General features: G+C 35.4%; 2 protein-coding genes across 10 annotated transcripts; both read left to right on the forward strand.

Moving 5' to 3' along the window:
• The first annotated feature begins 252 nt into the window (after nucleotides 1-252).
• Nucleotides 253-1,849, forward strand: LOC130951375 (uncharacterized). Of its 4 annotated transcripts, none has more exons than XR_009073950.1 (4): nucleotides 257-703; nucleotides 819-900; nucleotides 1,351-1,577; nucleotides 1,706-1,849. XR_009073950.1 is itself a non-coding variant. In XM_057880026.1 (3 exons), exons 1-3 carry the CDS (start codon nucleotides 560-562, stop codon nucleotides 1,524-1,526), a joined length of 399 nt encoding a protein of 132 aa, XP_057736009.1. In that variant the 5' UTR covers nucleotides 253-559; the 3' UTR covers nucleotides 1,527-1,849. The 4 variants fall into 4 exon arrangements, 2 of the variants coding, with proteins under 2 accessions (XP_057736009.1, XP_057736008.1); XR_009073949.1 differs by having other exon boundaries at nucleotides 258-703; nucleotides 1,351-1,607; XM_057880026.1 differs by having other exon boundaries at nucleotides 253-703; nucleotides 1,354-1,849.
• A 1,425-nt stretch (nucleotides 1,850-3,274) lies between these two features.
• LOC130947777 (uncharacterized) lies at nucleotides 3,275-12,540 on the forward strand. 6 transcript variants are annotated; one of them, XR_009072801.1, is made up of 15 exons: nucleotides 3,275-3,748; nucleotides 4,343-5,577; nucleotides 5,701-5,873; nucleotides 6,572-6,744; nucleotides 6,854-6,922; nucleotides 7,414-7,486; nucleotides 7,834-7,990; nucleotides 8,087-8,378; nucleotides 8,493-8,607; nucleotides 8,721-8,884; nucleotides 9,163-9,237; nucleotides 9,341-9,754; nucleotides 10,161-10,802; nucleotides 10,893-10,918; nucleotides 12,234-12,540. XR_009072801.1 is itself a non-coding variant. In XM_057876487.1 (12 exons), the coding sequence occupies exons 1-12, from the start codon at nucleotides 3,395-3,397 to the stop codon at nucleotides 9,527-9,529; spliced, it is 3,069 nt and encodes a 1,022-aa protein (XP_057732470.1). In that variant the 5' UTR covers nucleotides 3,275-3,394; the 3' UTR covers nucleotides 9,530-9,971. The 6 variants fall into 6 exon arrangements, 1 of the variants encoding a protein (XP_057732470.1); XR_009072800.1 differs by lacking the exon at nucleotides 12,234-12,540 and adding an exon at nucleotides 10,994-11,272; XR_009072799.1 differs by lacking the exon at nucleotides 12,234-12,540 and having other exon boundaries at nucleotides 10,161-10,225; nucleotides 10,413-10,802; nucleotides 10,893-11,272.
• The last annotated feature ends 771 nt before the right edge of the window (nucleotides 12,541-13,311 follow it).

Raw genomic sequence — 13,311 nt, forward strand, 5'->3', positions numbered from 1 at the left:
ATTGTCTTAAATAATATATCTATACTCAAATTCTTCAGAGTCTTGATTTCACTCTCTTTTAATTCTTCAGCTTCACTCATGCTATTGGTTTAAGCCAAGCCAGAGTCAAACAAAGCTTTATTTTTCATTCTTGAAGCTGCGCCAACTAAGCACGCCACTTAAGTACACTTTGCATTATTGATTCATTCAATTAATCTGGTGTCTGGTTTAGGAAGCAACCATGAAAGGAATAATTAATTCTGGTAAACAAAAGCACTATTAAATGTGGGGCCTTCTCCTTTACATAGTGAGTGAACAATCAACAATCTGAGTTAACTTGGTCATAATAACTTTCTTTCACACTTTACTATTGCTGTTTTATCATGATCTCTCTCCATTTTCTTGTGTCTACCAACTTCTGAATCCACCCCAAGCATCCCAAGAGATGGAATTGCTCTATCACCTTGGAGGAAGCTGTTCATAGGTCATTTTCCCTGCACATTCCACTCTTTCCAAGATGGAATTGAACCATCAAACTCATTAACTACACACATAAAAAGGCATTTTTGGTAATGGGCTAATGGCAGCACACCTAATTAGCACAGGTATGGCTTTTGAAGATGGTTCTAAAAAGGAGCTGCATAAAGTTGGTAGAAAAATGTCAAAGCGATTCTCTCTTTCTGGGACTAGTTTGGCTTCTATGGAGTCTTTGTCCCGGCCATTAGTATGCACTATTTACCACCACTCTTTCTTGCTCATAGTTTCTGTATCAAGTATAGAACTTCATCAAGTTTCTATATTCTTGAGTCTAATCTTTTTGTTCTGATCTGAGAAAACAGGTCCAGGAAGTTGTTCTTTCAGCAGATATGCAATGTGAAAAGTGCCAGAAGAGGGTTGCTGACATCATTGCTAAAATGCATGGTAAGTGCTATTTTCCTCTTACTCTCTTACACAATGGACATCTATGTGTGTAGAATTATATGTTACTATGTTGCATGTGATTGTCAAATTGTTGATTCGTTTTGAAGGGCCCTAAGAACTTTTTCTTCTAAGGCCATGATATACACAAACACTTTCCCTCTCTCTGATTTGCAAGAAGAGGTTAGATAGAGAAGACAATGAGAGGAATAAGAGAAGTGGTCACTCTTCTTGTCACTTCAATATGGTGAAAACAGGAATTTAAACAGTTAACTTATATTCATTTCACATTGTATTACAATCCAGCTGTTAAATTTTATGGGTTTGGTTTCATTAGATACTTACCTACTCATAAAAAACATGACCCTACTATTTAAGGATATAGATTAGTGAATTCTTCTATTTGATGAATTTTGAAACACAAGTGTGATGCAAAATGTTATGATGTTTCAGCAGAGACAGAGTCCATGGAGGTGGATGTGTTACAGAAGAAGGTGACACTCACATTTAGGTTGTTACCAACTGTTGGTAAAGTAATCACAGAAGCACAGCAAATTACTCCCATTAACAGGAACAATCTCCCTAAAGTTGCCATCATTAAACGGATATTCCGCTCTTCCCATGGTTAAGTACACCACTCACAAGTCACAAAGGAGAAAAAAGGATCCAGATTCACATGTGTATAAGATTCTCTAGACTGATTTTACAGTGTATAGTAGTAGAATAAGCTTTTAGTGTGTTCTTTATTGAATTTGCTTTTTCTCTGAAGAGACATTAAAAGGAATTCATTGTGTTTTGTGTTAAACAGGAAATTCGGACCACACAATGCATAGCCAAGCAATGTCATTCATTGCCCTTATTCGATTTTATTATACCTTGGTCTGCTCAACTCAAATTGTAATGGTGAACTGAATTTCATGTACAAGGTGTTAATGTTAATTTTAAGACTGATTTTTACTACAATATTAGAAAATGATAATGATTAGATAAAAGAAAACTAAGAGAAAACGATTTTGCTTTACCTAATGGCATTGCAAGTCGTGGGCATCAAGGGATGCTTCCCCTTAATTAAGCGTCAAGTTGAGAAGATAGAATGACTTGATAAATAAATAAACAAGTTCATGTTCCTCTTAGCTTGCTTTCTTACCCCAACAAACAGAATCAGATTCGAAAATGAAGGAGGCGAAATAATATTATATGTTTTAGAATTTTGAGTACTTTATTAGAAAACGTGTCAGTTGGTCCACATACACTCATTATTCTCAGAGTGCACAATTTTCATCTTATCCAAAAATAAAGCTCCATCATCGTTGGTTCTTTCAAATTCCAACTATTTTCTGCAAGCATATATTCTCTTCCTCTAAAGAGATCAATCTCCAGCACTATTTATAGATTGTAGTGAGGTTCCTTTACTTTTTCTGCGCCCTTCGAAAAATTTTAGTACTGTTGCACGATGATGATGATTCTCAAAATTGATTGACTGCATCTGCATGCACGTATTAAACTTGGAGGAGTTAAAAATGGAGTTCACAAATTTTGGATACTGATGAGTTATATAATGAACAATTATTTTTGAGGTGTATGGAATTTAATTCTAATACATTATCAATCTCAAATACCGTTTAAAGTTTAAACAGTAATTTAAAGTTGTTTTACAGTTTTGGATTGCAGTATTTAAAATGTAATGATGTGACTTTTTGATAATGTGCCTAATAGTCCTTTTAATTTTAAATAAGAGTAATAACACAACATGTATTTTTATTTCAAACATATAAAAGAATAAAAAATATCCATAACTTTATTTGTTTAGAAATTAGAAAAAAAATTAGGAAAAATTTAAAGTAATAAATTATAAACTAAAACATATTGTATCCATTTTTTGGAATAATAATAATAAGGGCTTGCTTGGGTGAGCTTCTAAAAAAAGATCTTTTTTCGAGTTATTTTTTTTAAAAGATTTTATGGAGAAGTAAAAGTAATTTTATGTTTGGATATCTCATATAAAAAGATTTTTTTATCTATCAATTATATTTGGGTATAACAATATAAAAATATTTTTTTATTTATTTATTACATAAAAAATATCTTTTTTTTAAAAAAAAGATCTTTTAAAAAAAATGTAAATTATAACTTCTCAAAAAAGATATTTTTTTCTAGTATTTTTACTTTTACTACTAAAAATTTAATAAACATGCTAAAAAAATATTTTTTTAACAGAATAATGACGCCAAACAAGTAATAAATTATTTTATTTAGCAATTGATTGAATCATTGGGTGTGGGCACGCTTAAGAAGGAAGGAGGCACGTGCGATGATCGGCGAATATGATCCTCAATAATTTGGTTCTGTTGTATGTATTGTAGCTGGCCTTCTGAATCTGATCCAATACCATTGCTCCGCGCGTGCTGCAACCGTACGATCTATTCTCTCCCGTTCAACCTTCCTTCATATTCAACCATAACACCTCAAAACCCTAACCCTAACCCTAATCCCAATCATGGTAACCGATTCCCACGACTCTCGTCGCAAGCATCGCCGATCCTCCTCTCCCGAAGACGCCGATAGATCCTCCAAGCGCCACAAGCACCGCCACCATAGCCACCGCCATCGCCACTCCACCAAGAAACGCGATGAAGACACCGAATACGATCGCGGAACTCTTGCTAGGATTCCTTCTCCAGCTCCTGTTTCTAACTCTGCTCCGTATAGCTCTCTCCCTGACGACGACGTCGAGGAGGGAGAGATTCTCGAAGAAGGTGAGATTGGAAAAAAGCAGACAGAATCTGATGCAGAGCCTGGTGAAATTGAGCTGTCAGGAAATCGAGATTCTCGATCCGATAACAAAATTCCGGTATGATACAATCGAATTGTTCTTCGTTTATCTATTTATTTTTTTTAATTCGGCTTTATTTTCTTTTAATATTGTGGTGAAATCTGTTTGGTTGCCGAGAAAGCAGAGGCCAGAGGATTGGATTTAAAAGACGTCTTACTATTGTAATTGTGTTGTTTTGATTGACGAAACCAGGATGTGTTCATATCTTCTTTAACCTTCTGAGATTTATCTTAGTATAAGTAGGTGTTTTAGGCGTCTCTGTTCTCCTCGGCGACCAAACAGAGCACTGTGTTTCCTTTTTTGGATTGTATAATCAATTTTTTCATTCGTGGCGTGAGAGCTTGTTAGAGTACCTTGTCAGTGTTTCATAGATATGTAAGAACCTGCTTGCACTACACGAACATGAGTGAATTGGAAAAGAAGTCTCTCTAGGCGTTTCAGTGAAGACTGGTGGCTTACAGTTAATTTGTAAGAGCTGGTTACGTTTTTTTTTTAAATAATTATTATTATACTTCATTTTTTGCCCATGGACCAAGTTAAAAGGATTGTTCAATTTCTTTAGCATCGCTTTAAGTAGACATTTGCATTCAATTTCTTGTTTGTGATGGGCAGGGACCTGTCACAAAAAATTCAAAAACTGGAAAGGAGGACAGAAGTCATGGTAAATATGTTAGTCCTGCATTGGATATTGCAGACAAGCACCCTGGACTTCATGATGACTATGATTCTCCTAACCAGTCGAGCCCTGAGCTTAAAGGTGGAAAGAATGCTAGAGATTCTAAAGATGGTTTGGGTAATGGGTATTTGAACCCTAAATCATCCAAAGAAGATAAGAAGCAGAATGAGGGCCCTGGACAATTGAGAGGAAATGAGAAACTAAAAGGTGACTATGAAGAGAAAGAGATACAGGCAAATGGAATGAAACATAATTACCATACAAATTCATCATCTGATAGTGAAGGTGAAAAATATAGAATGTTAAGAAGTTCTCCTTCTCATGATAGATGTAGAAGTCGATCAAGATCAAGTGGTCATCCTAGGGACAGATCTCGTTCTCGTAGTATAGCAGATGAATATGCTCATTCCAAGAAAAGGCACTCTAGGGATCAAGGGCCCCTTCATCATAGTGGCAGAGATAAGACTGACTATGAGCATGATGAGGAAGGAATGAGAGCACGTGGAAGGGAGCATGGTCATGGCAATGCAGACTTGTTGGTAGATGATAGGAGGGGACGTAGTTCCAGGTATCGTAGTCGAGAGTCCCAGGATCGCAGTAGGGACAGTCATGTGGATAGGGATTTATACAGGGAAAAGAAACGAGACGAAGCAAGCAGGAATAGAGAGGTTGATTGGGTGCGTAAAACAGAAAAGGAACGTGAAAGGAGCTATGAGAGGGATAGAAGGGACACAATAAAAGACAGAAGTAGGGAAAGGGAGGAGGATAGGGATAGGAGACGAGAAAAGGAGAGAGGCAGGAGCAGGGAAACAGATTTTGAGAGGGATAGAAGAAGGGGAAAGGAAAGGGACAGGAGTAGGGATAATACAAGGGGTGGTGAGAGAGGAAGAGATTGGGATAGTGAAAGGGATGATAAGAATCGGGAAAGAGATCACATTAAGGAGAGGGAGAGGCGAGATGATAGATATAGGCACACTGATAAAGACACCGCATATAATAAGGATAAGCATTTGCGTCATGAGGATGGTGAAGACATTCGAGACAGATATAGAAAACATTCAAGACACGAAGAAACTGAATATCATTGGGAGAGAAACAGGAATTCTGATTCTGTAAAATTTTATAATTCTGCAAGAAGTGCCATGGAAGAGAATGAAAGCAAGCTAGAAAGGTATTTCACTACCTCTAATTTTTTGTTGCTATCATATTATTCTTCCATTCATACAATACTCTCTCTGGAATAGCACAGTATCTATTTTTTTATTTTTAATTATTTTGTCTATGTTGATTGTAGAGGTGAGGTTGAACAAGATTACTTAGATGAGGATACTCTGCAATTACCAGAGCAAGAAGAGGAAGATCTGAATAGGATTAAGGAGGAAAGTAGACGGAGAAGGGAAGCAATAATGGAGAAATACAAGAAGCAGCATCAGCAAGAAGAACAGGCAGCTGAAAATGAAGGAAAAGGTATTGTTCTTCTCCCCTCTTTTCCTTCTTTGTGTTTCAAAGTGATAGGATGATAACAAATTAGAAAGTAGCAGCTATTTACCATACAATGATTTTCGGCCACTACTACAAGTTGTAGTTCTTTACAAAATTATCTTCCTAATATAGTTATAACCTCTAAAATTTTTCCATGAATATGTTAATTTTCACTATTTTGGCTTCATTAGTGCCATGTAATCTTCTCTTCTTAAAGTATGAGGGGTTGTCATTGGTTCTAAAGCCCTTCACTTTTTCTTAAATTGAGCTGGACTTGGTAAGGATATGCATTTAAGTTTCCTATGCTACCTGTTATCTATTTGTTAATCCGTGTTTACTGTATTTTGTGAGTTGTTTGATGTGTTGTTCATGAAACATTCATTTTTCTTTTTGATAAACCCCTATCATTACCCTTTTTCTGAACCATTGTTTTTTGCATCTCTTGAAATTCAAATGTTCTCAGTTTAGACATATGCTTGATTTCATTTCTATGTAATAATGTAGACTTCTTGCAAACCATTATTACTATGTTTTCTTTACCGTGAGAGTGAGTTCTGAAGTTAAAAAGGAGGAATGATAGGCTTGGAAATTGGATTAATTACAAAGTAATGTCTTCTTGTTTTTCCATCACTGTCACCATTATTTGGACTATCTGTAGTAATTTCATGATGCACTATTTTTAGACAAGGAATCCGTGGACATTCCTACTGATGTTCCTGAAGCACATGATGGCAAGAATGATGGTATTGATGATGTAGAAACATCATTTGCTGTTGGGAAATCTACTCCTGAAAATTTGAATGGTGCTTCTAAGAAGATATCTGGTGCTGGTGGCCTGGGTGAGGGTACTCCTAAGGTTTGTTTTTAAAATTGTTTACATTTTTAATTTTTTAATATTAATTAATTTAATTTTTTTTCATACTTCTATTTATTGGGTTTTGAAATATTTTTTCTGATCTTTACAGAGTGAAAGATCAGACGACATGTTTTGTGATGATATATTTGGTGAGACACCAACTGGAGTTCGGAAATCAGTAAGTTTTGCATAACCGATTCTAAGTTTAATTGGAGGGAATTTTGTGTTGACTTGTTCCATGTGTTACTAACCTCAGAAATATATGACATGGTTTCTGATTCTGGGTGATTCACTTATTTAAAATGTTCTATAAACCTTTTATCTTTCATCTTTCTTGCAATAATAGTTCTCACCTGCCTCTGTTCTCTGCCTACTCTAAAGATTTTGTTTTAGTTCCCGCATGTCTTTTCACACACACACACACACATGTACTCACTATGACATATCTCCCAATCTATGTTGCTTTTAGTGCAAGAACAGGTGAATTTCCCTTGTGGGTAACCACTCTATAATAACTTAACCACCTTTTGTATTTATTCCTGAATCCTGATTGTAATTGCTAACTAATACATAATTTTTTATTTTGGTATTCTTTGATGTTCATTGTTCTTCCATATATCATACTTCTACATCTATAACTGATATAGTGATTTTCCACCTTTCTTTTAGGGAAAAGGGGATGGTATACTGATTGAAAGGGTTGGCCTACATGACAATTGGGATGACGCAGAGGGGTATTACAGTAAGTAATTGATTATTGTTTCAATCTATTTCAGTTGTTCTCTTTTGATTGATGTGTTAAGGCTCACGTACTTGACCCAAAATTTGTGCCTTGTTTTGCTTAAAAACATGATTAGATGGTGATGCAACTTCCTTTATTGGGAAGAATTATTGTTAAATGTGTTCTTTCAAGTTTGATGCTTTTCCACCAAAATGAAGTGTGCTGGTTCTGTTGTGAAACCTGTCAAAATGTTGTGGAAAATCTTTTCGGCAGCCAAATTTCTGCTGGATTCGGTTGCCTGTTATTGCATGAAATGTCTCCAGATACACCTATTCTCCTGTTCATAGTGTTGTGATATTGCTGTGTAGGCTATCGTTTTGGTGAAATACTTGATGGCCGATACGAAGTCACTGCTGCACATGGGAGGGGTGTTTTTTCAACAGTGGTTCGGGCAAAGAATCTCAAGACTGGTAATGGTGAGCCAGATGAAGTTGCTATAAAAATCATTCGTAATAATGACACCATGTGCGTTATCTTCTTCTACTGGTTATTTGAATTGTACCTTTTGCTTTCTGTTAGTGTTGTGTTTACTCACTGTTACTCATCTCTAATATGGTATAGGTACAAGGCTGGTATGGACGAGTTGGTCATACTGAAGAAATTAGTAGGTGCAGATCCAGATGATAAGCGTCATTGTGTTCGTTTCCTTTCAAGTTTTAAGTACAGGAATCACCTTTGTTTAGTTTTTGAATCTCTTAATATGAATCTGCGTGAAGTATTAAAGAAGTTTGGTCGCAATATTGGCCTTAGGCTAACAGCTGTGAGAGCATATGCAAAGCAACTATTTATTGCTCTGAAGCATCTTCGGAACTGTGGTGTTCTTCATTGTGATATAAAGCCTGATAATATGTTGGTATGCCAAAAATAATTTTGTTTAAATGTTTCTTTTTCGGATGCTAGTTGTATTTGTTTGCAAGAAGTAATATGTTGTCTTCTAACCTTTTGTGTTCTTATGGTACAAAAAAAGGTGAACGAGGCTAAAAATGTCTTGAAGCTTTGCGACTTTGGTAATGCTATGTTTGCTGGTAAGAATGAAGTCACACCATATCTTGTCAGTCGGTTTTATCGGGCCCCTGAAATAAGTAAGTTCCATTCATTTACTTATGAGATTCTTAATCACTAATCTCGGGAAATATCCTATGGTTGCCAACTCTTGGGCTTTTGGATTTGTATTTATTTATTTCTTCTCCTGCAGTTCTTGGCTTGCAATATGATCATCCGTTGGATATTTGGTCAGTAGGCTGTTGTTTGTATGAGCTCTATACAGGGAAAGTTCTTTTTCCAGGTCTTACAAACAATGACATGCTTAGGCTTCACATGGAATTAAAGGGTCCTTTTCCAAAGAAGATGCTGCGTAAGGTATTTACTGTTAAATTTTTTTTTGGGTTTAGTACTAGGGTTTAGCAACCATTTGAGCGCTGAGTAAAAATTGTTCTTTACTGTTTGATTCAGGGTTCTTATATATATAGATATCCTGTGGTGAATGTTTTCATTGTTTGCAATTGAGAAATTAGTTATTCATTTTTCTTTTACTCATTTTATCACCATAGGACGAATTGTGGTCCCCACTATGAGAGTGAGTGGCACTCCTATCTCTACTCTCTAATTAGATCTAAGGTATTTTCCGGACCTTGCAGGGAGCATTCACTGACCAACATTTTGATCAGGACCTGACTTTTCTTGCTACTGAAGAGGATCCTGTGACAAAAAAGGTTAGACTTTTATTGTATTTTGAACTTGTTTTTTTTTTTTTTTTTTACGATGATTCGAAGTTTTCCTAAGAGCTTAAATATTGATGGTAATATTATTTGTTAGACGATAAAGCGGATGATTCTCAACATAAAACCAAAAGATATTGGAACAATCATCACAGGCTCTCCTGGAGAGGATCCAAAGATGTTAGCCAACTTCAAGGATCTCATGGATAAAATTTTTATCTTGGACCCAGACAAGAGGTTGACGGTATCACAAGCACTGAACCACCCGTTTATCACTGGCAAGTGAACAGTGTGCTGCTTTTGACTCCCCGAAGTGATGTTCACTGATATTTGTACATAGTGATCTGATTTAATTCACATTGGGGTTCTAATCATTTGGCATTATTTATCTGTTCCGTACTGACCAAGGAGTGTCATCACGAATATTGGCTTTTTGAAGTGAAAAGAGTGATATCTGGTCAGGCGTACACTATACTGGCGGTTCTTTCACTGGAATGTACTGTTTCCTATTGTAAGACAACTAGCCAATGGCAGTTCCCCCCTTCTTGTGTGGCCATTATGAAATTTAATCTGTTAGTTTTTCATAGTATAGTTGTATTTGTACTTCAAACGTTTGTTGCAATTAATTGCGTAGAAAATTTTATTACAGCGAATTCAATTTTTCGCGATAGTAAACTTGTGCTTCTATGATCCTTTGCAGAAGTTGGCCTTGTTTCTTTCTTTGGACACTCTTTTTTCTCATTTATATTACTTCTACTAACCTTGCATAACTGTTGTAATCTGGATGATTTATATCATTTGCATGTAATATCTTCTGATCCTCCGTAGTTTCTAGTTATCATTGCCAGTATAAATGTCTTTACAATTTCATAGAACCTCTTTGGATTCTGGAGATTCTAATTTAATTTCTCATCCAGGAGGCCTATCAGTGGTCTGAGGCATCCCTCCCGTGCCTAGATGCTTAAAGGGAACCCAGGAGAAGGTACCTTGGTTTGTTTATTGGGAGATTAATTTCACCTCTCTAGAATAGATTGTTATTTCTATTATAATTTATTATCAGCTTCAATGGAATAGCATGAATGATTGTTTTGGTTCTGAGGAACATCAACGGTTTTAGTTGCCTATAAGCACATTGAAACATGTGATTTTATTTCGTTTTGAAAATATAGGTATGTTAATGAGGGGAAGGGGAGTGGTTAGTGTTGCATCTTCATCCATTAAAGTGATGCAGGTTCCATTAAACCAAATGCCTAAATACCATACCCTTTCAAATGATTGTAAGACTCCTAAGTGACAGAATAACTTCCTTTATTTTCCGCCTCTTTGATCTTCCAAGTTTCAGCCATTAGCTACACACAATTTTAGTTCTTGAATTTTACTCGATCATCTCTTTCAATCTACTACCTTGTATTCTTTTCTGAGATTTTGTTAAATGCATATCCTAATGAAATTGTCTTGCATCTTATCCATGATGGCTTATCCATGATGGCTGCTCATTTTGTTGGAGGAATTTTCACTGGAGATGTTTGGCTGTGTTCTTGAAGCAAATTCATATATCTGTGAGTAATTGATCCAGGACTCTTGTGTGGGTTTGATTTTTCTTCTAATTTCACTAAATATTCATTGTTTGATTTCCTTTGTCTTTTTAGGTGCTGTGTCTTGGTCCTTCAATTTTGTAAGTATATTTAAGTCCAATTCCTTTATGATCTATGTCGGCAGTGATGAGATTGATGGGTCTTCTGGTTTCCAGTTCCGTATGATGAATACTCTCAATCCTTGATTCTCATTTTGGAAGTTAATATTTCACGTGCTTGCAATTAGGTTTGTTAAGGTGGATGTTGGTGGTATTTAATAGCATTTTCTGTAAAGTTTTTCTGTGGGTGTGTTGTTTGTTCTTGCTTAGTATGGTGTTTTTGGGCTTGCCTTTTGCCTTTCTCTTCTATGCTGTCCTAAGCCCCCAACAATAACTTCACTTCAGATCAGTCTCATTATTTAAGTATAATTTGGAAATAGGGATTTCCTTTTTCTATATGGTGTGTTGTAATCTTCGTTTTTTAATGATGTTTTTGTAAGGGGTAGTGTGATGTCATGTCCTATAATTATTGTGATGTTACATGTTATCTATCAAGAACCTATTTCATCTCAAATATTTTGCAGGGACTAAGCTAATGTCGTGTATCCTTAAAAAACAAAAATACATGTTTATTTGAGGCCAATAATTTGGCTGCCATCTTAGTTCCTTTCATAAAGTGACTTTGTTGTCTCTTCCAGACCAATGAGTCACTTCCCACTAACATCTTTGCCTGTGGAGTATGCTATGCTGTATGTTAGAAAATAATTTTAGGCATAAAAAAGTTTGTGTATTAACTTAACTCTGGAGCCAAGGGGGGCTATGAATATGGTGTTTGCTATAATCCTTTTGTTATGATGGCTTGTTTCTGACTATGAAATTCCATAGAAATGATCCTATTATGTGATTTACTTCCACAAGGCGTAAAAGGTCAGGTTAGTCAACATTGAAACGAGAATGTATTGGTGGGTTTAAAAGTTTAAGGACATTAAGCTGTTAAAAACAAGAATTAGATCCGGGTAAATAATGAAAGGTTTCATTATTAATGGTGGAGAGTCACTTCAGTACTTTGATGGATATATCATTTCATGAGTTATGGAAGGTCGAGAATCTGGTAGTGGAAGTGGAGGGAAGAATAATAATAAGCATGATTACAGTCTGTTGTATCAATAATTCATGCTGGCAAAAGTAAATTTTGTACCAATGGATATGCTACTTTGATGTTTCTTGTGATATTTAATTCTGGCTGCCTGGGTTGCTTTTTTTGGTCATTCTGGATGCCTGTGTTTTAACTTTCAACATTCATTTATGGTGCTTTTGTTCTACTTTAGTGTTTCTGTATTAACTATTAAGGTTGACCTGCGCTGCTGACCCAACTTCCATTTTCATCAAATGCTAAATGCCTGGCCTCCTATCCTAGTTACTATATCTTGCAGTGTGGATAATGTACGGCTTAGGCATATTTGTGGGGTTTGGGCAGTCAGCGAATGGTTCGGAAGTTTCATACGGAACGTAAACTTTGCAGGTATAAAATAAATAGAGGGGCTTTTGTGTCGATACAGGGATTGGGACACTATAATAATTTATATAAAATATTTTACAAGAAAAGAACATAATTAGTGTATAGAAATAATCTAAAATAGGATAAATTTCTTGGATACCCTTGACAGTTTAACAGATCCTTGGAAATATGTCCTGATTATTTAGTTATTTTTAATTTTTAATCACGGGCTAACTACTTTGTTTTATTATTATTATTATTGGAAAAATGGAAGTAACGGACATTGCTTAATTTAAGCTAAGAATTGTTAGTTTGTTACAATGTATTAGTAATTTAGTTTCTTTGAACTTTCTCGAGTATCAGTGAAATCCTCGATAAAACAAATAATATAAGTTAGTAGAACGCATTGTAAATTTCTGAATTATATTGTTGAAAGTTGAAACTATTAATAATCGAAACTTGTTTGGAAATGTTACTTCGTAAAAATTATGCGCTAAATCTAATGGAAGAAAAGGGGCAGAATTCCTAATAAAAAAGGTATATACCTGTTTTGGTCTTTAAAAAATTTCGGACTAGATATTTTAGTTTTCAACTAAAGTTAATTATTCGATTGGTGCCTAACAATTAATTCTGTCCTTGGCTCCGGGAATTCTAACAGAAGACAATAGTTCTCGACAACTTTAACATGAGATAAAATGACCTTGGCTTTGGGAATTCTAACAGAAGACAAAATAGTTCTTGACAACTCTAACATGAGATAAAATGATCTTTGACAACTCTAACAAGGGACAAAATGATCCCTGACCTTTTTATTCGAAAACGATATTTTTTCCCCAATTTTTATCATATCTTGTATAACCTAACATATATATTCTTCTTCTTCACATTCACGGTCTTTTTTTTCTTTCTTTTCCTTCTCTTCAAGATCAAGCCATGGTATAACTTCCACACGTGTTGCACCTATCTCAATATGTCATGGATCACACAATTTTTAAAT

Source organism: Arachis stenosperma, chromosome 9 (genome assembly GCF_014773155.1).
Source record: "Arachis stenosperma cultivar V10309 chromosome 9, arast.V10309.gnm1.PFL2, whole genome shotgun sequence".
NCBI lineage: Eukaryota > Viridiplantae > Streptophyta > Magnoliopsida > Fabales > Fabaceae > Arachis > Arachis stenosperma.

Coding starts and splice junctions, on each gene's coding strand:
- LOC130951375 (XM_057880025.1), top strand. CDS start 560: ATGGCAGCACACCTAATTAGCACAGGTATGGCTTTTGAAGATGGTTCT. Junction 704..818: donor AGTCTTTGTCCCGGCCATTA/GTATGCACTATT, acceptor CTGAGAAAACAG/GTCCAGGAAGTTGTTCTTTC. Junction 901..1,350: donor CATCATTGCTAAAATGCATG/GTAAGTGCTATT, acceptor ATGATGTTTCAG/CAGAGACAGAGTCCATGGAG.
- LOC130947777 (XM_057876487.1), top strand. CDS start 3,395: ATGGTAACCGATTCCCACGACTCTCGTCGCAAGCATCGCCGATCCTCC. Junction 3,749..4,342: donor GATCCGATAACAAAATTCCG/GTATGATACAAT, acceptor TGTGATGGGCAG/GGACCTGTCACAAAAAATTC. Junction 5,874..6,571: donor AGCTGAAAATGAAGGAAAAG/GTATTGTTCTTC, acceptor CACTATTTTTAG/ACAAGGAATCCGTGGACATT.